This window comes from Zeus faber, assembly GCF_960531495.2.
Source record: "Zeus faber genome assembly, chromosome: 14".
Classification (NCBI taxonomy): Eukaryota; Metazoa; Chordata; class Actinopteri; order Zeiformes; family Zeidae; genus Zeus; species Zeus faber.
Window position 1 is genome coordinate 3,134,493 of NC_137200.1, and position 27,894 is coordinate 3,162,386.

Sequence of the window (27,894 nt, forward strand, 5' to 3'; positions counted from 1 at the left end):
ACTGGTCACATTCTCATTTGTTGCTACTGGCATCAGATGAATAATTCAATTACTACTCCGCCTCCCCATTCCCTCACTATGCTTCCTGGGACGTGCGTGTGCATGTGCGTGCGCTCTCTCTCTCTCTCTCTCTCTCTCTCTCTCTCTCTCTCTCTCTTAGCAATTAGACACAACTCTCATCCTCATTCTGTCAAGAATTGTTCTCCGCGTGAACACATCTCGAGCAAACGTATTGCTCTGTGGAGCCACACACCACACATGCACACACACACACACGTCTTCTCATTGTCATCCCTCTCCTATCCCAAGAAGAAGTCAAGCTTTCTCACATCTTGTCTCCTTGTCTAATTCGTCACTCATCGACAAGCTATGATATAATCACATTTAAATTTGTTTTGATAAACTGATGTCTGATGTCGCACTCCAACATCATTAAGGTATGAAAGTAAAAAAATAAAACAAAAGTGTATTAATCCCCAGTGACCGCACTTTGAGAGAAAAACACACACACACACACACACACACACACACACACACACACACACACACACATATATACACTCACCGACCACTTTATTAGGTACAGCTTGCTAGTACCGGGTTGGACCCCCTTTTGCCTTCAGAACTGCCTTAATTCTTTGTGGCATAGATTCAACAAGGTGTTGGAAACATTCCTCAGAGACTTTGGTCCATATTGACATGATAACATCACGCAGTTTCTGCAGATTTGTCGGCTGCACATCCATGATGCTAATCTCCCGTTCCACCACATCCCAAAGGTGCTCTATTGGACTGAGATCTGGTGACTGTGGAGGCCATTGGAGTACAGTGAATTCATTGTAATGTTCAAGAAACCAGTTTGAGATGATTTGAGCTTTGTGACATGGTGCATTATTCTGCTGGAAGTAGCCATCAGAAGATGGGTGCACTGTGCTCATAAAGGGATGGACATGATCAGCAACAATACTCAGGTATGCTGTGGCATATAAACCATGCTCAATTGGTACTAAGGGGCCCAAAGTGTGCCAAGAAAATATCCCCCACACCATTACACCACCACCACCAGCCTGAACCGTTGATACAGGCAGGATGGATGCATGCTTTCATGTTGTTTATGGCAAATTCTGACCCTACCATCTGAATGTCGCAGCTGAAATCGAGACTCATTAGACCAGGCAACATTTTTCCAATCTTCTATTGTCCATTTTTGGTGAGCCTGTAAGAACTGTAGCCTCAGTTTCTTGTTCTTAGCTGACAGCAGTGGCACCGGGTGTGGTCTTCTGCTGCTGTAGCCCATCTGCTTCAAGGTTGGACGTGTTGTGCGTTCAGAGATGGTATTCTGCATACCTTGGTTGTAACGAGTGGTTATTTGAGTTACTGTTGCCTTTCTATCGTCTCGAACCAGTCTGCCCATTCTCCTCTGACCTCTGACATCAACATGGCATTTTCGTCCACAACTGCCGCTCACTGGATATTTTCTCTTTTTCGGACCATTCTCTGTGAACCCTACAGATGGTTGTCAGTGAAAATCCCAGTAGTAGGTTTCTGAAATACTCAGACCAGCCCATCTGGCACCAACAACCATGCCACGTTCAAAGTCACTTAAATCCCCTTTCTTCCAACATTCTGATGCTCGGTTTGAACTTCAGCAAGTCATCCTCACCATGTCTACATGCCTAAATGCAATGAGTTGCTGCCATGTGATTGGCTGATTAGCTATTTGTGTTAACAAGCAATTGAACAGATGTACCGAACAAAGTGGCCAGTGAGTGTACATATATATATATATATAAATATATATATATATATATATATTTTTTTTTTTTTTTTTTTTTCATGTTTAAACATAATATCATATGGTCAACGTGTTTCAACAACAGCAATAATAACAGTAAAGAAAATCATCATAATAATAAAGGAATTGAAAGATGTTTGATTTAACTCAAAAGTTTCAACACAGTCCGATGTCCAACTCCAGCTCCTGTCTCACCTTTGTGCATGAGGAAACGCAGTCTACCTTTCAGCTGCTGAATAATTCACTGTCTTCACTCTCCACATGCTGCAGCCTTCAGCTCAGCTTACCACACAGCCACTGGTTATGATACCAATCCTGCTACTGCGGCCATCAATTATTCACACGATGCCAAAGTGATCTGAACCCAACATTTACCTCAGATCCACCCGATTTCACACCGTGTAAATAAAGGCCCGATCCATCTTTCTGCCTCCCCTACATATTTATCATTTATCTGAAGGTAATATCACATTTAAGTCGTGTAGTGTGCCCATGGCATAACTAGACATGTCTAATCTCTAGAAAACATGGGATTTTACCTTTCTAAAAATCATAATTATAACAATGAATATATTGTACAATTAGAACCATTGTCGAGAGAGACATAAATGATAAATCTTGTTTGCGCCTGTCTTTGCGGTTACCTCTGATCCAGCTCAATAACACTATTGGAATTTATTAAGATAATAGTTTGGGGGAATTCAGGAAAATTTTAACGATTTTTAAAATATTAAAAGGAGATATTACACGCCCAATGCGATACCTGTGCAAAAACAACAACGAAAAAATGCATACTATAGTGCTGAAACAAAATATGATATGGTCAATGTGTTTTATTATTATTATTATTATTATTAAAATTAATAATAATAATAATAATAATCATAATCATAATAATATCACCCAAAACAGCGGCTTGTAGAACTCGAATTATTACAATTCGAAGCAATTGGAGAAAGAGACGTCAATGACAGCCTCCTCTTCATCATCACAACAATTAATCAACTCAGCATCAAAGAGAATATTAATTATTCATTGTCGCGATATTATCACGCAATTGCACACTGTTGACCCCCCAGAAAAATAAAGATAATAGACGGAGAAAAACAAACCCCGCCGTGAGGCCCAAATCTCTCTGGAGTAATGGGACGGAAACCTTCTTTTTACATACAGTTTGGGGGCAAAGCCTCGGTTGATTTAAATAATACGGAGAATATGATGATGGACAGTTCACACACTAACATCCTCAATGAAAATGAGCCTCAGTTCGGTTCCACGGGCCGTGACGCTACGGCTCAAACGACGGATCTTAAAACCCACGTCTTCGGCGTCCCCCCGTTGGCTGCGCCTGCGCGTTAAACAGTTAATTGGACGAAATGGAAACAATAATCGAAGAACCACAACCATGGAATCATCGACGGACACTTCCACCTACCTTTCGTGGGAACAGCCGCTCCAAATGACAGGCACAGTCAGAACTACAGAGACGATACACTAATAATGATAATAATAATAATAATAATAACAATAACAATAATAACAACCATAATAATATAAATAATAACAATAATAATAATAACAATAATTAATAACTACTCCTTTTTGCATTTCTTGTTTCTTGGTTATTTTTTGGTGCGTTCGTCTCGTTGCTCCATTTATCCCCGGCAGAGTCCCTCCTCCCTGGGTCCCGGGCAGACGCTTTCCTCCCGAACGCCTGCACGTTTCCACTCACTTCGTTTTATATGGATTTATAATTAATAGTGCGTCGTCGTGACTTGATCACTTCAGACGCCACCACGACACGACCCCGCTGACACCGGCCCGTGAATTATTCAAACTGAGCCGATGAAACTAGCGAGGCCCGGCGGGTCGGCGCCGTGTAAAACACCGACGCGGTGCGTGATAAGCTACATTTACACGCCGGGGTTGCCGGGGTTGCCGGGGTTGCCGGGGTTGCCGGGGTTGCCGGGGTTGCCAGGGTTGCCAGGGTTGCCAGGGGTCGCCAGGGGTTGGATATTTCCCGACGCGTTTGTGCCATACATCGCAATGCCACTCGGATCCCATTTCCATGGAGCAACGGTTTGCCTTCTGCGCGTCTCCGAACGACGAAACAAGCGGTTTCTCAGCCTGGGGTCCGGGGACACCCCAGGCTGAGATGACTATATCAGTTCGACTTCACCGTTGCAAGACGTCAGCGCCATTAGGGAATGTACTAAAACAACTATTTTGATGTTGTTTAATCCTACGTATTTACCAATGGAGTCCGTGGCCTAATGCCTATATGAAATTGAGGCTCGTTGATATGGAAAAAAAAAAGTTAGGAATCGCTGGATTAAGGTGTCAAAGTATTATTTGGCCGGTTTAGGTTTATTTTTATTTTATATTTTTGTAGAGCTGATATTGAATCATCATTTATCTCTTAAAAGTGCTGATACATTCAGTATTTCTGTATTGGAGTCACTCTGGGCCTAAAACGCATTTTTGTATCAATGGGGGAATAACAAGTGGCTGATTGTCGGAAATGTTAGAAAATAGTCAATTATTTATTAAGGTTAAAGTTCACACAATTTTTATCAAGTGAAATCCAAAAGTGAGAAAATACTCCAAAGTATTTGAGTGATAGAATCCATCTAGTCTGTATATATTTAAATATATACATATAATTATATATATATATATATATATATATATATATATATATATATATATATATATATATATATATATATACACACCTGTAGTACTCCCAAAAGCATGTTCACATCAACAAATAGCAGCAGTCTGGCAGCGACCAATGGATGTGCCTCATCAAACGGTGTCGTATGTAAAGAAGTGGGATAAACAGGCTTTGCGTGAGAGAGCATGTGAGAGAAGAGTCTGCTGCAGCCTGCAGGCCTGACTGGAGGTGAGTGCTGTACGGATCCCAAGGAGGACACATTCGTTTGCTAAATAAAGGCAATATTGTTTGGAAGGTGGATGTTGGTGGTGTTAAAAAAAACGACAACTAAAAACCTCACCCGGGTTTCTTCATTTACACTGAGAAGAAAAACACGTGTGATTGCATTAATTTGTTAAACCCATGTATTTTCTTCTACGTTCTCAGCTTGAAATGTATAATTTCTGCCTTTCATGTAGTCAACATTTTCTCCCCAGTGTAAATACCAAAGCACAGTGTGTAGGGTGAGGTGGAAATATGAAAATGCAGTCGTTGAAAAACATTCAAGTGCATTAGATGATGATTTTAAGGTGATTTCAACAAAACTTTCGTGGAGCAACAGTCTTTAAACAGTGAATGAGGATGGATGTGCACCTACATCATGAGCACAAATGGAAAAAAGTATATTTCCCATACTGAAAGTATACCTTTAGTATGTAAAGGGTGTTAAAAGTAGGTATATTTGTGGACCCGTTTGTACAGTTTTGTACTGAGTATGTTTTAAGCATATCTTTCGGTACTTCTTATCAAATGTTATGTATTATTTGAAGAATATTATTCTCGTCATTAATGTGCTGTATAGTGTACTACACTTAAAACACATTGAAACAGTAACCCTAATTAAAGCTGTACTTTAGTGTGTTGTTTTGGTCGTCAAAAGTAACCAAAAATACATTTAAAAATATATTTAATGTAGTTTAAGTGGTTTGAACTGAACACAATTTTAGTATACGAATTGTGAATACATAAAACAGTATGCTGAATTTACTAGGTATACTTTCAGATAACACACTTTATACTTTCTTTCACTTGGGCAACAACAAAATAAGCCAAATAAATAAACCTCCTTTAGCACAGTGTTATGTTCCCCCAAAACACAAACACGTCGAAGTGACTGAGAAGTCTGTTGGTGAATAATCCCAAGGACGGTGCGGATGATAATCCCTGTCAGGAACATCCGTCAGTGCATCGCATTGACGGAGCATCGTTCATGGTGCGCGTCTCAATGCACCGCAGAGTATTTCATCCTTTTCTGTTTTTGCCGCTGGTTGCAAAACCAAACGCGCACCACGTTCTTCTTCAGGTCCAGCTTCTCGGCGATGGCAGCGATCTTCTCCGACGAGGGCCGTGGCTGGATGGCGAAGTAAGCCTCCAGGGAGCGCTTCTCCGGGGCGGCGATGGACGTGCGCTTCCTCTTGCGCTCGGCGCCACTGAACAGGTCCGGCTTGCTGTTCTTCTCCCGGTACGCCGCCTCGGCCTCCTCCAGCCATGCCTGGAGCACCGGCTTCAGTGCGATCATGTTGTTGTGGGACAGCGTGAGGGACTCGAATCGGCAGATAGTGCTCTGGCTCAGGGAGCCCACGCCGGGGATCTTGAGGTTGGCCAGGGCTGACCCCACATCCGCCTGGGTCACACCCAGCTTGATCCGCCGCTGCTTGAACCGCTCCGCGAAGGCTTCCAGCTCCCGGGGATCCGACTCGACGTCGGTGACGCACGCCATGCCGCCGTGCACGGAGAGGGAGTGCGGGTGCTGCGCCATGGTGGCCATTGCCTGGTGGAGCTGTCCCATGGTCTGCAGGTGGTGGTGGTGGTGCTGGTGGTGCTGCTGCTGGTGGTGCTGATGCATCCCGGGAGGCTCCGGAGCCCCCATCCCGCTGACGGACAGGCTGGAGGAGAGGTGGTCCAGGATGTCCCCGGCCTCCAGACCCGCTCCGAGGTGGTGGTGGTGGTGGTGGTGGTGCTGGGAGGAGGCGACGACGTGCGAGACGGGCACGGCGGTGGAGGAGGAGGAGGTGGAGGGGGTGCAGGGGACACTGCTCATGGTATGGTAAGTCACGTCGGGTTTGAACGGGTGACTCTTTCCGTGAGACACGATGTTGTCCGCCGCCGCCAGAGCCTCTGCCCGAGCCAGCAGGCTCTCATCAAAGCCTCCGAATATATTGCCCTGGAGCTGCAAGCAAGAGTGCGCATAGTGGAGTCAGTGGGGACTTCTGCCAGGCAGCTCCGGGTTCCAAACGCGCACACACACACACACACACACACACACACACACACACACACACACACACATTTGGAGGAGAAACCCTCCTCAAAGCGCAGGTCATAAAAATTAATATGAAAGCAAGAGCGATGCTTGAACAGACATGTGGATGAGAGGGGGGGGGGGGGGGGGGGGGGTGATGGGAGAGGAGAGGGGGAGACAGAGAGGGTGGGGTGATGGGAGAGGAGATGGGGAGACAGAGAGGGTGGGGTGATGGGAGAGGAGATGGGGAGACAGAGGGGATGGGGTGGGGTGATGGGAGAGGAGAGAGGGGCGTGAAGGAGAGACATGCGGGTGATGGGAGAGAAGGAGAGAGAGGGGGGAGAGCGCGTATAGGGAGAACAAAGTCCTGTCAAATCAACTTTACCCCCCCCCCCCCCAAAAAAAAAATACCTGTACATAAATAAAGTACCTGCGGGGCGGGCACACACACCCTGCGCACACCCTCCGCGCCCGCCGCGTGCAGGCCGGGGTACTTGGGCTCGTGCAGGGCGGGGTGCATGGAGAAGTGCTGCTTGCCGTCCATGGTCATCATCATCATCCTCCGCCTGCTCTTCCTCTCAGAGCCCGCGTGCAGGAGCCGTGCGGGACGGCTGCGGCTCCTCGGCTCTGCTCCCCTCTCCACACTGAGCCGCTCACTCTGAGTAACACCACCACCCGGCTTCCCCCCACCACCCCTCCACCCCCGTCTCCACCTCACCCAACCCCACATGCTCTACTCAACTTACACCCTGCACAAGGCTGTGTCCATGTGCGCAGGCGTGGGCCGTTTAGATCCATACATGCCTTTTTGAAAGTTTGAAAGATTATTTTTCCACGTCATAATAACTCCAACGAATCTCCCTCTCCACCTATATCATCACATGGAACAGTGAACAATACGCTTCTTTAAGCTTTTACATGTCCATCCTCTGTTGGGAAACAAATCAAAGGAGAATTGCAGCTGGATCAGATAGGATAGAAAAAAATACACATATTACTTTACGTATTACTTATAGATCAATTCATTTTCCCCTTCAAAAAAATGCTTATACTAGTAAAAATCTATATTCCTTCTCAGCATGAAATTGAGAAATTAAGATGCATGTTTGAAGTGGAAAAAAAAATATATATATATATAGGTCGATCAAATTGAGGCAATCCAATGGCTCTAATCCAGTGTTTTTGTTTTGTTTGGGTAAACATTTGTCTTGTCACGCTCTCACTATAACCCACTTTTATTTTCATTCCATTGAAGGACAATAGAATTGAATGTTCAGTGGGGTCATTTAGTGTCTACACAGATGGGCAAGAATATCATTCTTTTGAACCATTCATTGAGGGTTGTTATCCATATCCATTGCATCATTTAGCAGCTCATCAGAACAAAACATTTTCAGAAATCGCAAAACATTTCTCAACAATTCACTTAAAGCAATTGTGCGCACATGCATGAATAGAACACATACGTGTAAACAGCAAACAATATTATTACTTTAATACTTGCAAATTGATTTTTGTATGGCCGGTGTACACCACTACTAAAATAAGGATTTAATACATTTCGAGCTGTGAAATGTCACTCCCCATGCCAGCCATATAGTGTATTATATTCTAATATTATCATATTGATTGACTTGTGGAAATGCAACTTGCAACACTATTTCATTCAAGAAGTCAGCACCACCACCAGAGAACGTACAACAATGACTGTTTTGATCAGAGTTTCACTGTTATTTCTCAGGTCCTTGTTGTGAAACACTCTGAGAATCACTGCTCTCAGCTCAGTTAATAAACTGCACATTCAGCACCAGGGACAGCGCAATGCGCTCTGCTGCTTGTCCCCCCAACCCCCGAGAGAAATTCATTCAAGGGCAGGAGAAGTCCGAATTACCAAACCCATCGTTGGCTTCGGATGAATTTTAGAATTGATTTGAAGATATTATTGCTGACTTTTATTATAATTGATGAACCACGACGCCGCGGTGAGCACGGAAACCTAGGGGCACGCCCGGGTGGACCTGCTGCAGGTGCAGATCTTGGTGGTAGTAGCAAATATTGAAACTTTGAAGGCCGAAGTGGAGAAGGGTTCCATGTGAACAGCAGTTGAACATGGTTCAGCTGGTCCTAAGAGATTTGCCTTTTGTGTCAGCCTAACAGAAAAGGCCCGGTGGGGAGAGTGGGGCCCTAACAGTGTTGGGGCCCCACTCTCTGGAACAACCTCCTCGAGGAGATCAGACTGGTTCAGACATTTTTTTAAACTTTTTTATGTTTTCTCAGGGCTTGTGGTCTGATTTCACTTTCATCATGAAGTCACTTCTTAAAACTTATATAAAACAAAAATGGATACAAAACATTTTAATATAATGTTTTATTTTGCTTATGCTCTAATGTTATTTCCTTTCCAATGTTGTATAACCTTTAAACTGTTGTAAATCCTTTTTACTATTGTTTTCCACCATTATTTTCATTTTTATTACATTTTTATTTATTTATTTATTTGATTTTTATTTTTTGTCTTGTGAAGCACTTTGAAACTTTATTTTTAAAGGTGATGTATGAATAAAGTTTATTTCTATTTTTCTTCTTCTTCTTCTTCTTCTTCTTCTTCTTCTTCTTCTTCTTCTTATTATTATTTTTATTATTCACAATAAATCAGCAAGACTGTTTTTATTATTAGTAGTATTTTAGTAACTATTCTTAATTATTATTTCTCTTTTTAATTATTATTAGTTTATCCTTTTAACATAAAATAAAAAAAAAAAACCATAAAATAAAAATGTTGACTGGAAAATCCACTTGGTGTGCAAACCCAACTCGAAATGCTCAAAAACATATTTATTTGACCCCTTTTCATGTCGATAACATTACACAAAGATACATCTACTGTGAAAGCCTGGTTATGGTTATAGGCCATTACCTAAAATTGATTTACTAATATGATACTCGTAATACTTTAAAATGAAGCTTGATTTAATTTATTCTTGGTAATCATATCTGGATTTGTATAATTTAGATAAAAATACAAAATGCTACAACTAAAATGAAATTAGATACAAATTTTAGTTACTCAAATTTTCCCATGCGTAGTGAATAGTCAAGTAAAGAAAATTTTATTTTAAGTATTAGTATATGAATTATGGGGTTAAAGCCCAATGCATACCCAATCCCTAGACCTATAAACAAACAGAACATTGATATATTTATCGACCTAATTTGGAAAACCAGTCAATAACCACCAGATTTTGGTCCAAGCTATGGTTTGAGGCCCAAACTCTAGTCGTTGCTGACCATACTCCGGCCTCCTGCAGCTGGCCGGGCCGCAGAAAGAGGAGCCCGGCGGGCGGTGACACAGCGGCTCCATCCGATCCTCTCCAGTTTCCGGGGCCTGAATAATTCAGAGCTGGTGCAGCATCCATTACCACGGTGCCATGTCCTTATTCATTATACAGATTAAAACAGCCCCACAACGACCTGTTGCAGAGGAAGACAGACCTTCACTTGTAAAATCCCAATATCCAACAATCTAAAGGCCAATACACAGTTTATATCATCATCATCATCATCATCATTATAGTTATTATGTACAGCACCTCTCACCTATTTTTTTCACTTTTTATTTTATAAAGTGAGTCTCTGTTTTCCTTCGTCATTCCAGTAATCGGCGCTGTGCATCACTCACATCCCATAAGTATCTCTAGAATTAGACAGAAAGGCCCTTAGAGAAAGTAGAGAGTGGACACAGACATGATGGACGGAGGAGAGGAAACAGCCACTTGCAGTGTTAGGACTTTCCTGATGAAAATTTTGGCTCTTTTGAGAGATTTTGCTCATTAAGTGAATGCAATTCTCACAGGCAGCTGGGCTTGCGACTCACTGATTTTTTATTTTAGTCCATGTGTACAACACAACACACCAAATGTATGTATGTTGTCTGAATTCAGTACATAAGATAAATCAACCAGGTGAATGAACAAAAGGAACAATAAACTTGTTCCACGGCACTACAAGGATTACCATCAGTGCAAAACCTCATCAGATAAATGACATTTATATACCCTTCAACATGGGGGATATTTTTGATCGATATGAAATATTGTTATTTAAGTTGTTTACGATTACCCATAATTGATGTGATAAAATATATTCCTCTAAAATATAGTCCTAAAACAGATATATCGAACAAAGTACCCAAAATGTATTTTAGACAGATCTAAAACAGTCACATGTTTAACTCCATATTTTTCCATCCAGGTCCTGTTCCTTGAATCAAATGATTGGAGGAGACGCCCAGGCATAAGACTAAGTGGTTCAAGGAAACAAGTTGGATGCACTCTTTGGCTGATTCAAAACCAGGCGCGCTGCTGCATTCTGAATCATCTCCAGTGGTTTAACAATGCATGCTGGTAGACCAGCCAGCAGAGCGTTACAGTAGTCTAGTCATGAGATAACAAGCACCTCAACAATGAACTGTGCCGGGTGCTCCGACAGATACCATCTGATCTTCCTGATGTTGTACAGGGTGAATATGCAGGATCAGGAGACAGGGAAATTTGATCATAGAAAGTTAGCTGGTTATGAATCACTACCCCAAGATTTCTAGCAGACTTGGATGATGTTAATGATGTCGAGCTGAACATTCGTGCGGTGTTGAATGGTTGGAATTACCGGGATGATGAGGAGTTCTGTCTTGGAGAGATTTAGTTGGAGGTGGCGTTCCTTCATCCAGACAGAGATGTCTGCGAGGCATGCCGAGATTCTCGTAGAGACAGTGGTATCTCTGGAGGAAAGCAGAGGTAAAGCTGTGCGTCATCAACGTAGCTGTGGTAGGAGAAGCCATATGGCTGGATGACCGATCGCAGTGAGAGGTGTACAGTCAGAAGAGAAGGGGGCCAGGCATAGATGCCTACAGGACACCGGTCCTTACCTGGTGTGATTTGGACACCTCTCCCTTCCACGACAACTTGTATGGCCTATCCAAGAGGTAAGACTCAAAGACTCAGTCCCTGAAATACGAAGATAACCATCAAAAGGAAATGGTGGTTAATAGTGTTGTACGATATGGCCAAAATCTTCTATCCCGATATAGGTCATTTCCAGGGGTGGACTGGTAATCTTGCATACCAGGCATTTTCCTGGTGGGCCGATATAATTTGAAATAATATGTGGCATAACTACCACCGGTGCAAGTGGTGCAGCTAGAAAGGTGTCAGAACACACAGTGCATCGCAGCTTTCTGCATATGGGGCTGCGTAGCCATAGACCAGTCAGAGTTCCCGTGCTGACCCCTGTCCACCACCAAAAGCGCCTACAATGGGCATGTGAGCATCAGAACTGGACCAATAGAAGAAGGTGGCCTGGTCTGATAAATCACATTTTCTTCTACATCATGTGGATGGTGGGGGTTAGGGTCCGATCCGATCAAGCATCTGTGGGATGTTCTGGAACAACAAGCCCGATCCATGGGGGCTCCACCTTGCAACCTCCAGGACTTAAAGGATCTGCTGCTAACGTCTTGGTTCCAGATACCACAGGACACCTTCAAAGGTGTTGTGGAGTCCATGCCTCGACGGGTCAGAGCTGTTTTGGTGGCACGACGGGGAGCTACACAATATAAGTAGTTTTAAGTGGTGGTTATAATGTTTTACTGTAGCTGACTGGTGTATATGGAATCCAACTTATTTGAAAAATTAAAGATTGAAACTTTAATTCACTGAAACCTTGAACAAAGACTTGATCGGCAAACAAAAAGCTGCTTGGGTTCGGCTCGGTTGTCACGCTCACCTTATGTTGTCACAGCGCGGTAGCAGAAATGTTGTAATAATCCATCCAATTAATAATTTCCCGAAGCGCCACATTCCTCCAAGTTTGTTTACACTCTCTCCCACGTGCAGAGAACATAAAGCACCGTGACAGAAAATATTGCCGTAAAACTGATTAGTGACATAGCAATAGAAACATTATGAAAAAAAAAAATATATTGTATATATACGATAGTCATTTTTCTATTGTCTTATGATAAATTGCCGCACAGCCCAAATAGTTCACATACTGTGGTTATATCAAGCTAAAGCAGAACCGATACCTTATGGGCAGCTCTTGCTGCCCGCAGACAAGCAGACAACGGTCAGCAGGGCAGTCCTACTGGAGTGACCGCTTTTGAAGCCAGACTGGTAACGATCCAACTGGTTATTCTGTGTGAGAAAGAGATTAGTTTGTTTGTTTGTTCTGGATATAAATGGCAGAAGAGAGATTGGTCTGTAATTCTTTACTATTGATGGGTTTAGTGATTGTGTCTTGAGCAGTGGAGTTGCCCGAGCGTGCTTAAATGTGTCTGGGAATGTTCCTGTCATTGGTGATGTGTTGATGATGTGTATGATTGAGGGTATGCGAGTGAGATAAATGGCCTACAGAAGGTGGGAGGGGATAAGGTAAAGGGGACAGGTAGTAGGGTGGCTGGAGAGGAGGAGGTTAGATATGTCCGCGTCAGATTGGGGAGGGAAAGAGTGACGAGAGTCTGATGCTGGAGGGTTAGGTGTGAGAGGGGGAGGTGGAGAGAATTCACTGCTGATAGCCGCCACCTTCCTTCGCAGTCAAAGTAGAGGGATGTGGTGGGGGTGGAGGGTTGAGGAGAGTTTGGATATGGAGACCAGTTTGCGTGAATCTTGTCCTGGTAGTAAGTGGGTTTTAGCGTTAGTAATACTAGATGAGAAAGAGGATAAAGAGGATTGATACTTATTCAGATCAACGTGGTCTCCATACTTGCCACATTTCCTCTCGGCTGACCCGAGCTTTGTCCAATGATCTGGGAGAGTCCCAGACAGTCAATGGTTGGAGGGGGCTTCTCACGCTGGTCTGGAGCAGAGGGGACAGAGCTTGTGAAGACTTGAGGTTCGTATGGAGCGGAGCGTGTCTATGGCATTATTAACATGATGTGAGAAGAAAAAAAAAACAAAAAACATGATGTGAGAAAAGGTGTTCAGGTGGGTGCAGGGAAGAAGAGACCAGAGAGGAGAACTGAGTGGGAGAGAGAGAGAGAGACCGATTTCTTTCGCACACTGGGAGGGGGAACCGTTGGACAGGGAGGCAGAGAGAGTGAGAACTGAATAAAAAAGTGATCCAAAGTGTGTAATGGGGTGACCAGAGGGTTGTCAGTTATACAGCTACATGTTAACTGTATCACTGACAGTTTTGGTGGCATGGCCTCTGTTTGGAACTCAGGGCTCTCAGCTCTTTTTGTTTCAGATTGGGGTCTCAGTTCAGCCTGTGAGTCACTGCAGTTAAAGTCGTGAACACAACAAGCAGATGACTCTTGCTGGAGTGACTCCAGACTCCTGAGTCATTTAATAGTATTTCATATATTCATAATCTTTTTCTTGGACAATTGTCTTCTTATACCTGTGCGAAGAGCGTTTTTGAATGTTTCGGTTAGAATCCTCATTCCGATAAACAAGATTCAAGATTCAAGATTTTTATTCGTCACTTACATATACATACTTTCATACATATATGCAGTGAAATGTAATACACCGTTAATGCTTGTAAAACAATAAAAACATACAACCTTGGCGGAATGGCCTCCAATAAACCAACAAAGGAAATAAATACATGAAAATATATTGATGTAAAAAAGCAAAAGCAAAGCTCCAACCAGTGTAAGTAGGCTGCAGAGGGTTTGTAGCCACATCAATGTCAAGGCTACTTCAGACAATGCCATCACTCACTTGAGTGATGGCATTGTAGAGTCTAGGCAGCATGTCTCACATGTACAATTAAGAGATATTAACAATCTAGTCCTACATAACAGATGCAGTCCGAAATGAAGGCTAGTGATTCTAGAAGGACTGAGGCAATACAGTCTGCAACAGAAACAAACCAATTTGACTTCCTCTTTCTAAACAATGCATCATTCCTTTAAGAACTGCTCTGAATAAGCCATGGAGTCCTTGTTTCCCTCTTCTCCTTCACCCCTTTCCACTTCATCTTAATAAATACAGGTGATAGCCATTCATAATTCAGCGGTCATTGTGAGATGTTTACGGCTTGTCATCCAAGTCTGCCAGATTGCATTTGACATGTTTTATGGATTTGTTTGTGGAGGAATGTGACAGCAGCACTCTATGGCAGTCTGCACGGCTATGACGTCACAGACCCCAAGCCACAGACACTTTATCCCCATCACAGCAGTTCCCACCCCAACCCCCCCCCCCCCCCCCACACACACACACACACACAGTCCCCATCAGCCTAACACACCCACCCACACACTGTCCCCATCACAGTCTAACCCACACACACTTTCCCCATCACAGTCTAACCCACACACACTGTCCCCATCAGTCTAACCCACCAACCCAAACACTGTCCCCATCACAGCCTAACCCAGTCACACAGTCCCCATCAGTCTTACCCACCAACCCCCAACCTGTCCCCATCACAGTCTAACCCAGTCACCCACACACTGTCCCCATTACAGTCTAATCCACCCACCCACACACTCCCCATCAGTCAAACCCACTCACACATGCACACAGTGTCCCCATCAGTCTAACCCACCCACCACCACAGTCCCCATCAGTCTAACCCACCCACCACCACAGTCCCCATCAGTCTAACCCACCCACCCACACACAGTCCCCATCAGTCTAACCCACTCATCCACAGTCATCATCAGTCTAAACCACCCCCCCACAGTCCCCATCAATGTAACCCCCCCACACACAATCCCCATCAGTCCAACCCACCCAACACCCACTCACCCACACACACTGTCCCCTTCACAGTCTAACCCAGCCACCCAGCCACACACAGTCCCCATCACACTCTAACCCACCCACACACAGTCCCCATCAGTCTAAACCACCCACCCCCACTGTCCCCATCACAGTGTAACCCACTCACCCAACCACACACTGTCCCCATCAGTCTAACCCCCGCCCCCCCCACACACACACTGTCCCCATGAGTCTAACTCACCCAAACACTGACTCCATCACAGTCTAACCCACCCAGCCACACACAGTCACCATCAGTCTAAACCCCCCCCCCCCCCCCCACAGTCCCCATCAGTGTAACCCACACACACACACTGTCCCCATCAGTCTAACCCACCCACCCCCACACAGTCCACTCACAGTCTAACCCACATGCACCCCCCCTCCCACACACACACACTGTCCCCATCACAGCCTAACCCAGTCACACACAGTCCCCATCAGTCTTACCCATCCACCCCCAACCTGTCCCCATCACAGTCTAACCCACTCATCCACACACTGTCCCCATTACAGTCTAATCCACCCACCCACACACTCCCCATCAGTCAAACCCACTCACACATGCAGTGTCCCCATCAGTCTAACCCACCCACCCACCCACAGTCCCCATCAGTCTAACCCCCCCACCCCCCACCCCCCACAGTCCACATCAGTCAAACCCAAACACTGTCCGCATCACAGTCTAACCAACAAACATACACACACTCCCCATCACAGTCTAACCCACTCACACACACTGTCCCCATCAGGCTAACCCACTCACACACACTGCCCCCATCACAGTCTAACCCACTCACACACACTGTCCCCATCACAGTCTAACCCACTCACACACACTGTCCCCATCAGTCTAACCCATCCACCCCCACACACACTGTCCCCATCAGTCTAACCCACTCACACACACTGTCCCCATCAGTCTAACCCATCCACCCCCACACACACTGTCCCCATCAGTCTAACCCCAACCCCACCCCCACACACACTGCTCCCATCACACCAGTTACCACCCCAGTTCCACCCCCCTCCTCCCCACCACACTGTCCCTATCACAGCCCGACCCTGGCCCCCGTCATCCGGGTGGCAGGGGTAAACCTAGGGAGGCCCGGGCTTTGACTTCTCGTCCCCAGGGAGACTTTTCATCTGCATTAAGCCAAACAGACTGAGTCGAGTGTTTTCACTTGACTTCCCAAAGTAAGAAGCTCATTCATTATTCAGCAATGTGCGAGTGTGTCAGAGTCAGAACCAAATTAAACTGAGTCACAGAAGGTTGTTTCACCGTGGAAAGGGCTCCAAATGTCTATTCCGAATGCTAGACAGGTAACAGCACAGTGATATCTTCACGTTCCTTTTTGTATGCCGAGCTTAAGCTTTCAACAACCACATGAAATTAGCACTAGACATCATTCAGTCCAGTAATTTAAATGTAATCACAATTAAAAGATCAGATGTTTAAACCCAACATTACGGCAAATAACAAATAAATAAAAAAACCACACAAGACATGTTCAAAGTATAATTTTCCGGAATGGCTTCTCTTGCATTTTTAACCAGAATATTTTGGGGGGAGGGTCCAAATTATTTGTTTTCATAACTGAAAAGTATTTATTTTAAATACCCAATTTTCTATACATTTCATTTTTTTATGGTCTTCGAAGCACCCCATTCCTCCATCTTTATTGGCAAAAGCAAACATGCTAGTCAATTAGAAATCGATTTTTTACAAACAGAATAAATCAAGAAAATACATCAACATCCTGCAAATATAAACAGTAACAAATCCAAAAGTGTTATTCAATAAATGTTTTACATTTTGTACACTACCATGTCATTGTGGCAGATAGAACATCTCTGAGACTTCACTGTCAAAAGAAATGCAGAGGGCTCGTTGGAAACCCCTCTGCAGTGACCTCAAACTCCAAGCAGTGAATAAGGTGCAGCCGTCACACTCGAATGTTGGGGGTGAATTTAACTGTCCGTGGGAAATGGTGCTAGAAACGTCGGGACTTCTCAATCAACCACTGAGCCGCGCACACTAAAAGCAAAAGCACAATCTGCGGTAAATTTGGGAGGATACTGCAAAGATCAACAGAGGGATTTAGGAGTGAATTCTCCACAAATTTTACACATCCCCCCCCAAAAAATTATTCAATGTCTAACGTCTTGTAGAAACAAGCCTTCTTGGTATAAACTTGAGTTAAATGACTACCCCTATCATTTCATCAGTTTGTTTCCCCTCTTTTGGGAAAAGTCTAAATTGCGATCACATCTTACATACTATGTTAAAATGGTCTGTTGTAGAGTTGCAGCCAAAGAACATTCTTTGAACGGTCGCAAAAAAATTAAATAACGTAAAAAATTAAATCTAACAAAAAATAATTTCAAAACATCAACTTGTTATATCCCACAATTGACGTTAATGAATTTCGCCTCTCCCACCTCCTGGATCATTACAGTATTCGTATTGAAGCAAAAACAAGATAAAATCCGGGGATATTTGCAGGCAGATGTGCACACTGTGAAAAGCTGGTGCTCACTTTGAGTACCTTTTAAGCAGTGCAAGGCAAAACGGCACAATCCCACTTCTTACAAACAGAATGCTTGCTCTCCAGCTTGACCTCTTCCTCCCAAAAAATCTGTTCAACATGTCGACAACCTCACTGCTCGTTCCAAAGGACAAACAGAAACAATAATAAAAAAAAAAAAACAGCAACAGTAATTCCTCTTTCACACATTTACAAAATTTACAAAAAGTAAATCAGAAATCTTGTAAAAATCCAGCCTTCTTGCCAATTACATCAGGCAAAAAATAAAAATAAAAATAAAAACTGAAAAAAAAAAAAAAAAACACACCAAAAACCTGTATATATATTAAATCCAAACTGCTCAGAATTACATTCAAACTCTTGTGAATGGATGTTTAACACATTGGAAATGGGGTGATAACTTCATCAGATCAGGCCTTTTGGGGTGACCAGAAGACAGACTGCGGGAACTAGTGGAGTTGAAAACAAGAAGCACAGAAAGCGGCACCACGCGTGGCGTTTAGCAACAAACAAATGATAGTGGGGCTGAGCTTCAGTCACATGGCGGACATTTTGTAAATGTCGTTGGGATGGTAGTGATTGTGCGTGATGTTGCACTGGAACAGACTGGAAACTTCTCGTGAAATCTGAAGATCTATGCAGAACAGTGCATGTATGTAGTGGATTAAAAACAAAACCACACAAAATGCTGAGTGGAATGGCTGTCCCTAAACTAAAGACTTATTCAAAAACTATGCAAAATCGGGGAGAAAAGATATTTAAATATGTATAAAAATACAGTTTCACAGTAGACACAAATGTTGTGCATTACTGATAATAATCATCTGGTAACCACAATGAAACTTACAGACAGATTTTTTTTTCTCTTCTATTTATAAGATCAACTTAACGTTTATCATTCTCAGCAAAAGTGAGATCTTTAAAATAATTACTTTGTTAAGTCAAGGGATACAAAAAAAACAAAACAAAAAAAAAACAACAGGTTTGCTCTCTAAGCTTTTTTACACAAGTTGATTAGGTAAAGACTGTTTCCACGGCGACCAGAATCTGAGGAGCGCTGGAGAGGGGGGCGCTTCCATGCAGTCAACATGAGTCTGCCGGTGGAGGAGGAGGGGGTTCCCACAGTCCATCTTCATCGCCTCCAAGACCGGCTCTCATACTCGTCGTCCTCGTCGTCATCCTCCTCTTCCTCCTCCTCCTCTTCGCAGGCCAAGAAAGAGCTGACGACCTCCTGTAGAGGCGAGAGAAAGAAATTCTAAATCAAATGCAGCTATTGGCATCAAGTAGAAATATGGTGGAGAGAAAAACAAAACAAGTGGATTCAAGTTAAGGGAATATTTCAAAAGTAACTTTAACTTCCATTAGATTAAATATAAATATGGAGCATTCCCAAACACACCCCCAGAATATAGACCAAACCTGGGAGACGTTAAATTTTGTTCACGTTAAAAGTGTGTGCAAACCCCCTGCTGTTGAAATCTTTTAGCTCTGTTCCCACACAAGCACTAAACTAACCTTATTGCCAAGTATCTCTTCAACTAAAACAAATCAAATATTTGGCTCTTCAAGGAAAATTAAAATACAAAAAATAATCAATGTGTCAAATGTGTAATGTGTTAATGTGTAAGGTCTTTGTAATCGAGGTGTAAAATATTGATGTGGTTATGTTACATACATACACAACATTATAAAACCATATTTACGACCTCATAACATACCATGAACCAAAAATGGCTCCTTTTTTCTTACCAAAATCAAATTTAACAAAATTGCTTAACCCTGATGTCAACATATATCTGAATTTTGACAGCCCATTCAAACTCAATTATGACTTGGAGTTGCATCTACTGTACCGTGTTGGCCTCCTCCTTGGCCTCCTCTTCCTCAGACTCCACCACCACAGAGGGAGTCTTGGGCTTGTACCAGGAGATCTGCAACATGCGACCTTTGAACTTTGCCCCCTGGTTGGCCGCCTTAAAAAGAAACAAACAAAAAATAAAAAATAAAAAAAATGAGTGATTAGGAGAATGTAGAGATGAGTTATTTTGGCTGTTTTCAGTTTGTATGCAGTCAATTTTTGTTGTGATGTTGTAATTTTGTGATGTATTTGATCAGGTGTAAAACATTACGAATCTTTTCCCATTTTCCCCAAACCATTTGTTTACGTTTGTTCTGTCACTGCTAAAGATGAATCACAATTATATTTTAGCAGTGATGAAGTGCTCCATTGAATTTTAAAAAGGTGTGCAGAGTTGAGCGGTTTCTAGGGCAAGCGAGAAGGGTCTACTTTTTAAAGGCAAACAACTTATATTTTTTTTAATGATCAAATGTACCAACTGCACCTTTGCAAAAACATCCAATTAATTTGCTGTCTGACCTTCAACCCCCAAACTGTTTTTAAAATCTAATGACAGTTGCCGTTGGCAGACACAGTCAGACAGAGGGAGACCAAGACCTGATCTTTACTCACATTCTCTGCCTCACTTCGTGTCTTGAAAGTCATGATCACACTGTTGGCGTCCTGATCACGGAGGTCTTCAATCTCACCATATTTCTGCGAAAAACAAAAAAACAAACCAAACACAACAAAAATATTACTCCTAATGGCAAAAATATTACATAATTTCTGTTAGAATAATTACAGGACAAAACACATTCAGCATCAAGCTGCTGCTAAAACACAGAAAATGTTTGATATTTAAGTTAAGCTATTTATATTCTACAACAACAGCATCGAAATTTCTAGTAGAATCCGTTAAGCTTGAGGATGGGGTTATGTATTGAAAGGGTACATCGCAAGCATAGTTTGTACAACACATTTTAAACTCTTTCATTATTTATTAAGATGCATTACAATCCTTACAATACTTTATTTCAAATTACTTATTGCAAACATTTCTAACTACATCCATAACTAGTACATTAGTACATTGCATTTAGCAGACGCTTTTAACCAAAGCGACTTACAATTATTCAAACACTGACGGACGCAGCCATCAGGAGCAATTAGGGGTTAAGTGTCTTGCTCAAGGACACTACAGCATGCTAGCAGGAGGAGCCTGGGATCGAACCGGCAACCTTTAGATTACTAGAGGACCAGCTCTACCTCCTGAGCTACCAGCCCCATAACTGTGATTATTCTGTTACTTTGGGAATCAATGTAGTAATGGAGAGGCGGAAAAAGTGCAGATATAAAACAGTGTGATCCAAGGCTATTACCACAAAATGGGGCATCAGCTCCTCCTTCTCCTCCTGTGTGACCCCCAGGATGGACAGCGCTCGGGGACGGTGGTCCACCACCATGCGGTTCAGGGACCCGCTGCGGCCCAGCAAGTCACGGCTCCGGCCCCTGCCGCGGCTTATGAGTGCCCCGCTGGGGTCGGAGGTCAAACGACCTCTACCGCGGCTCCGGCCCACCGGAGGCCGAATCAGACCCAACAGAGTTGCCTGGAACAGGGGCGTAATCAAGTTAAGAGATGTTTAATTTCTGAGGCGGTATACACCGATCAGCCACATCATTAAAACCACCACTAAAAAACATTTATATTGTGTAGCTCCCCCTCGTGCCGCCACAACAGCTCTGACCCATCTAGGCATGGACCCCACAAGACCTCTGAAGGTGTCCTGTGGTGTCTGGCACTAAGACGTTTGCAGCAGATCCTTTAAGTCCTGTAAGTTTCGAGGTGGGGCCCCCATGGATCGAGCTTGTCGTTCTAGCACATCCCACAGATGCTCATTCGGATCGAACCCTAATCCCGGCCCCCCACATGATGTAGAAGAAATGTGATTCATCAGACCAGGCCACCCTCTCATGCCCACATTGTAGGCCCTTTCGGGAAACTGACCGGTCTGCAGCTACGCAGCCCCATACACAGCAAGCTGCGACGCACTGTGTGTTCTGACACCTTTCTATCATAGCCAGCATTAACTTCATCAACAATTTGTGCTGAAGTATCTCTTCTGTGGGATTGAACCGGACGGGCTAGACTTTGTTCCCGAAGTGCATCAATGAGCCTATGGGTGCCCATGAACCTGTTGCCGGTTCACCAGTTGTCATTCCTTGGACCACTTTTGGTTGGTACTAACCACTGCTTACTGGGAACATCCCACTAGACCTGCCATTTTGGAAATGCCCCGACCCAGTCATCTAGCCATCACAATTTGTTCCTTGTCAAAGTCGTTCAGTTCCTTACACTTGCCCATTTTTCCTGCTTCCAACACATCAACTACAAGAACTGACTGTTCACTTGCTGCCTAATATATCCCACCCCTTGACAGGGAAACAACTGGGATGCAACAGTACAGTGGGCTCATAGTTCGGTACGTATAACGGTTTTGGGGCCACGGTTACGGTTTCTTTGTATTTAAGAAAAAAAAAAAAAGGTAAAAGGTGAAGAGAATGTTTTCATAGTAGTCTGCCACAAATAACTAGTGTAAGGCTCTGTGTGTATGACTGGCGGGGGGAGGGGGTTCAAGTTCATTGGTAGGGTGTTATAATTTGCATAAGTTCATCAGATTTGAAGGGAGGTGTCCACAACACTGAATAATTAAAATACACATTTTTGTAAATATCTATTTATTTATTTCTATAATATTTTAAAAGCGTTTCACTATAAAAAAAAATAAAAATAAAACCAGTACTATAGTTAGTTATTTTTGTGTAGAACAGGTATAAACAGTATTTTTGACACATAAATAATAATCGTAAAATAACTAATTAAAATAAAACCTCAGTCAAACCAGTGCATGAGTGCCTTCGCTTTGTGAACCTGACAGTGGGTATGCTCCTTTTCAGCCAGGGCACCTCCCGACAAGGGAGGAGCTTAGGCCATCTCTTAAATGGAGGGGGAAACATTTTCCGGTGGCAGGAGATGTCAATTTAAACAAACAATACAACATAAAACTTTAAAACTTGACCAAAAAAGGGCTCATTACCCAGTCAGACTCTGTTTCGTTCATTCATACAAAAGAGCCAATCAAAAGAATCTGATCAGCTGCGTAGTTGAATTAAAAAAAAAATTCCACGTTTCGTGCAAAAATAAGAGAAATGCGGCTCCGTGCGGACCCTGCATGGCTGGTGCGGACTAAGCCAGTGGAGCTCCAACAGTGGATTCAATAGGAAGCAGCACTTGTTGGCATGTTGTGCTGTGCCTGTATGATGCGCCAGCGGTTCATGTGTACGTATTGAAACGTAGATGGCGAAAGAATGGTTCGATAACATACCACGTACCGTTGCATCTCTACGGTGAACATAAGGTATCTGGCAGTTCTAGGGTACAGCCCAGTAATAGGGCTGTAACCGACTCAGAATTTTGTCAGTTGAATCGGATTGGGCTGTTCAATGCTAATATTAGACTATTCGGCGGGTGGGCGAGGGGGGGTACAGAGCTAGGGTTGGGTACCGACCTGGTATTAAACGGGTCCCAGGGCTAAAATATTAAAGACAGTAGTATTCTCTCTCTGTCTCTCTCTCTGTCTCTGTGTTAATTTCTTAAAAAAAACTTTGCTCTCTTAGTTTGTATTAATGAGGTTATTATAGACCTCCACTCCACCTAGTGGCCCAAATTATACATGGTTTAATAGACAGATTATTTTCCATTTTTATTTTATGCACTCGCATATATTTCAGCGAATGGACTAATACAGACATAAGGAGGGAGGGCAGCTGGCGGTGTTGAAAAAATAATTAGAAACAGATGCGGGGGGGGGGGGGACAAATATGAAGTAGACTGACATCTTTGTGCAGCGTTGTTTTCTAGTTGGATTTAAATGAATAACAAGCTTGCTTCTGGCTGTGTGCAAGTAATGTGTCAAAAACTCAGATGAAACTTGATGAAGCACAAATTTATGCCAGAGACAATTCTTTGGGAAAACAAAACAAAGAACTTGACAGCTTGAAAACATGAAATCATAATGTATTCCCCCCCCCCCATTCTATGAGGCGAAACCACCTTACATTTTTATTTTCAAGTCCCCCACTGCCCTTTCGCACCAGTTGTCAACCCTCCATATTTAAAGCAACATCATCTCGACCTCTTCAGCCACTCACTGCCTCACAACATCTCTCACTTCCATTTGTCCTTTCCTCGTTCTCCCTGTTAATTGTCATTGTGCGTTTTTTTATTTATTTAAACATAGACCGGTGTCTCAAACTTTAATGAACTGGGGCTCCATCAGTGTTGGACCTGTGTCTGATTTGGCTTCGTTAGCGGGCCCGTTGGGCTTTCTTAATTGGATGCAGTTTAATGTGCAGAAAAGAGAGATGGGCTGAGATGGATGGAGGTACATGCATTTTTAACAACCAGCTAATTTAAGACCCACAGGGAGGGGGGAGAGAGAGAAAATGAGAGAGCGAAAACACATGTCATGCTTAGTGTTGCTAACAAATTCTATATTCTTATTAAAATGGATGATCATGCACCACAACAGGAAATGAATATGTGTGTGTGTGTGTGTGTGCTTTTGTTTCCGTGCCAGCCGGGGAGAGAGAAGAGGTGATGAAAGCAAAAGCAGAGTTGACAGCCATGGTGTTGTCTTGTAATTAACTCATGGTTTGGCAGAAAGCCACGTTCTATACACAGCTTCTCAAAGCTTTTATCTGCTCGTAACTCATGCAAGAGTGGAAGGAACTACTTTTATAGGGGCATTTCAAGCAACTAGGGCTAGAACTGTACACACAACCCACAGTTTGGTATGCACCTGCATGTCGGGCTGACACTGTGGTACTTAATTAAAAAATGAACAGGAAAGCAATTACAAAGTAAAATATAGCTGAAGGCAGCAGTACAGTTTAGTCGTGTAAGGTATGTATTCGTTTTCCAAGTTTCCGTATGCCGGGATCAGATTACACAAATTCAGCCCGATTTTCCACCGATTTGGTCGTGGCCATCAAATTTCCAGCGTCGGGCTCGAATATGAATGTAGGTAACAACGAACAGGCATCTTTACCCAGTCTAATGTGACATAATTGGTGTGTCCCCCGCCCCTCCCAATGAAAGGTCTAGTATGTCAGATTGTTTTGTATTTTCCTGCCTAATATAAAAACTCCCACATCACGTTCCTTGATGTTGACCAATAGGATAACAGAGTGCTCTCTGGTGCGGATATCTGCATGTATACATGGAGAAGAGAATGAGGGAATGGAGTCCATCCGGGAAGCGCAGGGGGTCTCAGATTCAGATTGTAAATCCACTGCCAACACAGAGTATCCAAATGATCGGATCTACACTGGACAATGGCACAATCGCTTTTTCTTTCTTTTATTTTCAGAACACAAGACCGCCAGCATCACACATAGTGCTTCTGTAGCTATGTTTGTTGACAGTTTCTTGACCCTTCCCCCTGACAACCTATAGACCCGCCCCTCCTCCGACGACCTATGACTCACACGGCAATGACTGGTTGGTGGCATACTTGTAGGGTTTGCCAGTCTCCTGAACAAGATATGGCAAGAATTTATGGCACTATGATGTGAATATGATATGCCTAATCTGACATGGTGACCATCCTGAAAGACAAAAATATTGTTTAGTCTGATCCCGGCATAAGACATACCATCATTTTGTATCGACAGTTCTCGGGGTTCTGTGAAACACAGCACGAGCAACAATTTTCCGAGTTCATATTGAATGCACCATCGGCTCCTCTGGTCTGTCGTCGCGAACAAGTGGAAATACTACGCAAAGTAACCAGGTCTACACAGCAGTTACTTCAATAGTTTTTATAAAAATGTGCAAGGAAACAATTAACCATCTATATTCTAAAAATGTCAATCGTCATCAGCCCCTAGTTTTTTTCTATCTGTTATTGTCACACATTTTGGGTCATAGCCTTACATAATCACTGAACAGATCTTGTTCTCATAATGAAATAAAATCTCTAAAAGAAAAATAATGACACCACAATTTCAACCAGCCGTGTGTGTGCGCTTCCTACCTCCACCTGCAGCTGTCCCAGTTTCCTCCTCAGATCAGTGGTGTCTTCTCCAGAGCTCATCTTCTTGTGGATGTCCAGCTCAGCATCCAGCAGTTCTTTCTGCGCCTACACACACACACACACACACACACACACACACACACACACACACACACACACACACACACACACACACACACACACACACACACACACACACACACACACACACACACACACACACACACACACACACACACAATACTTTCTTGAAATACAGGAATACCTGTGATCATAAAGGAACACAAATAGTGTCTAATTTTTGTGAAATCATCAATATTGGATTTTATATCAATATGGCCAAGCCCTATAAAGACCTGTCTTATGTCTCTCTTCTCAATCTTTCTTTGCCCTTCCTGTTCGAGGGCTTCGGGTCATAAGAAGGACCTTTGTGAGCTGCAGCTAAATTGGACTCTATGATGACTCAAGCATTTCATTGATATAAAAGTCAATAACAAAGGGCGCTGTTTGTAATTTGTGTAGTAATGAGCTCAATGAACTGTGGCTTCAGACACTTCTCTAGCAGGAAATCCAAAATGTTTGCAAGCATTTGGAAAAAATGGAATCCTTGTGAAGATAGTTCCAATCTATGGAGCATGAAATATAACTTGACACTGCCGAGTAATTAGTGAAGTAGTCCTTGCTGGGGCTTACATCAGTCTTGGTCTTGGGCTGGCTATGGTTGGGATTGAGTGTGGTGGTGGTGGTGGTGGTGGTAGTGGTGGTGGTGGTAGAGGCCTGGGAGGCAGGGTTCATCTCATTCTGGAGCCGGCTGATCTTCTCTGTCAGCTCCTTCAGTGTCTTCATGATGTTGGCTCTCTCCTCCGGTTTCATGCCCCGATTCTTCTCCAGGCGGTTGATCAGCACCTGAAAATAGGAGTTCAGTTTTCAAGTGTGCAGTGCAGCTTGTAAACCAGGGGTCTTAAACCATCTAATGTTTATAATACATTGTTAAATCAGGCCTGCAAATAAATTTTAAGATAACAATGTTTAATTAATGCAGGAAATGATTTTTGATGTTTTCAGAATATAAGACTTCTGTAATGATGCCTTTTTTTGATATATTATCAGTGAATTAACTAATGCACAAGAGAGTTTGTTTTTCCCTTGATGTTCAATGCAGCACCCTAGACAACCTGACCAGTGGCTCCCAGGTCCTTTGAGTTTGAGACTGCTGCTGTCAATGCAGTTTCATGGACCCAAATGACTCACCCATTTTTGTGTGACCACCATGGACTGTTCTTTTTGTAAATTGTACTTTAATTCAGAGGTATTGCAGACAAAGCCTAATGGCGAGTTGGTGCAAACTCTTCCCATGCATGGTGCAAGTCCGTTGCACCACGCAAGCCTAGTAGACAAGTGTGGAGATTTGAGGTTTGTGCTTTTACTTAACTTTTTCTTTTTTTGCAAATTGCCTCTCTTGGATCATCTGGTGCGCTTTTTCCATTTGGCCCATCAATAATTGACGGGCCACATCTCTTCTTTGAGTAAATTATCAGACACCGTTGCGTTGACGGTGCAGCACCCATTTAAGTAGCCTCAGTTTATTCACATAACCGGGCGACTGACCCCTCCGTGACCCGCAAGGACAAGTTTCGGGTATAAACCAACCCCAGCATTCACTTTAACTTCTGCTGTCTTCCTCGTACCTTCTGACATTCGATCTGTTTCTGCAACATCTCCTGCTTCTTCTTCCTCATGTCCTGCTGGAGTTTCAGAGCCTCCTGAAAAAAAAGTGGAAACCGTCACTCACGAAAAACCTAAATAACACATCATTTGTCATGACACTTTCAACCAACATCCACAAACTTTGAAATTGCATACTTGTTATTGAGCACAGGCCCTAA

The 27,894-nt window shown here is 43.3% G+C and overlaps 2 protein-coding genes across 2 annotated transcripts in view; both read right to left on the minus strand.

The window, feature by feature from the left end:
• Positions 1-5,733: 5,733 nt before the first annotated feature.
• Positions 5,734-7,312, minus strand: pou4f3 (POU class 4 homeobox 3; the record flags this gene model as incomplete). The annotated part of the gene is made up of 2 exons (XM_080014031.1): positions 5,734-6,681; positions 7,184-7,312. The coding sequence occupies 2 exons, from the start codon at positions 7,310-7,312 to the stop codon at positions 5,734-5,736; spliced, it is 1,077 nt and encodes a 358-aa protein (XP_079870157.1).
• An 11,712-nt stretch (positions 7,313-19,024) lies between these two features.
• rbm27 (RNA binding motif protein 27) overlaps positions 19,025-27,894 on the minus strand; it is a gene marked incomplete at its 5' end in the record, with an annotated part of 32,701 nt that continues 23,831 nt past the window's right edge. The window contains 7 exons of the mRNA XM_080013274.1: positions 19,025-19,304; positions 19,927-20,046; positions 20,544-20,627; positions 21,293-21,520; positions 26,009-26,113; positions 26,702-26,914; positions 27,697-27,771. Of these exons, the coding sequence (XP_079869400.1) occupies positions 19,206-19,304; positions 19,927-20,046; positions 20,544-20,627; positions 21,293-21,520; positions 26,009-26,113; positions 26,702-26,914; positions 27,697-27,771 (924 nt within the window). The 3' untranslated portion in view covers positions 19,025-19,205. The remainder of the gene's footprint in view (positions 19,305-19,926; positions 20,047-20,543; positions 20,628-21,292; positions 21,521-26,008; positions 26,114-26,701; positions 26,915-27,696; positions 27,772-27,894) is intronic.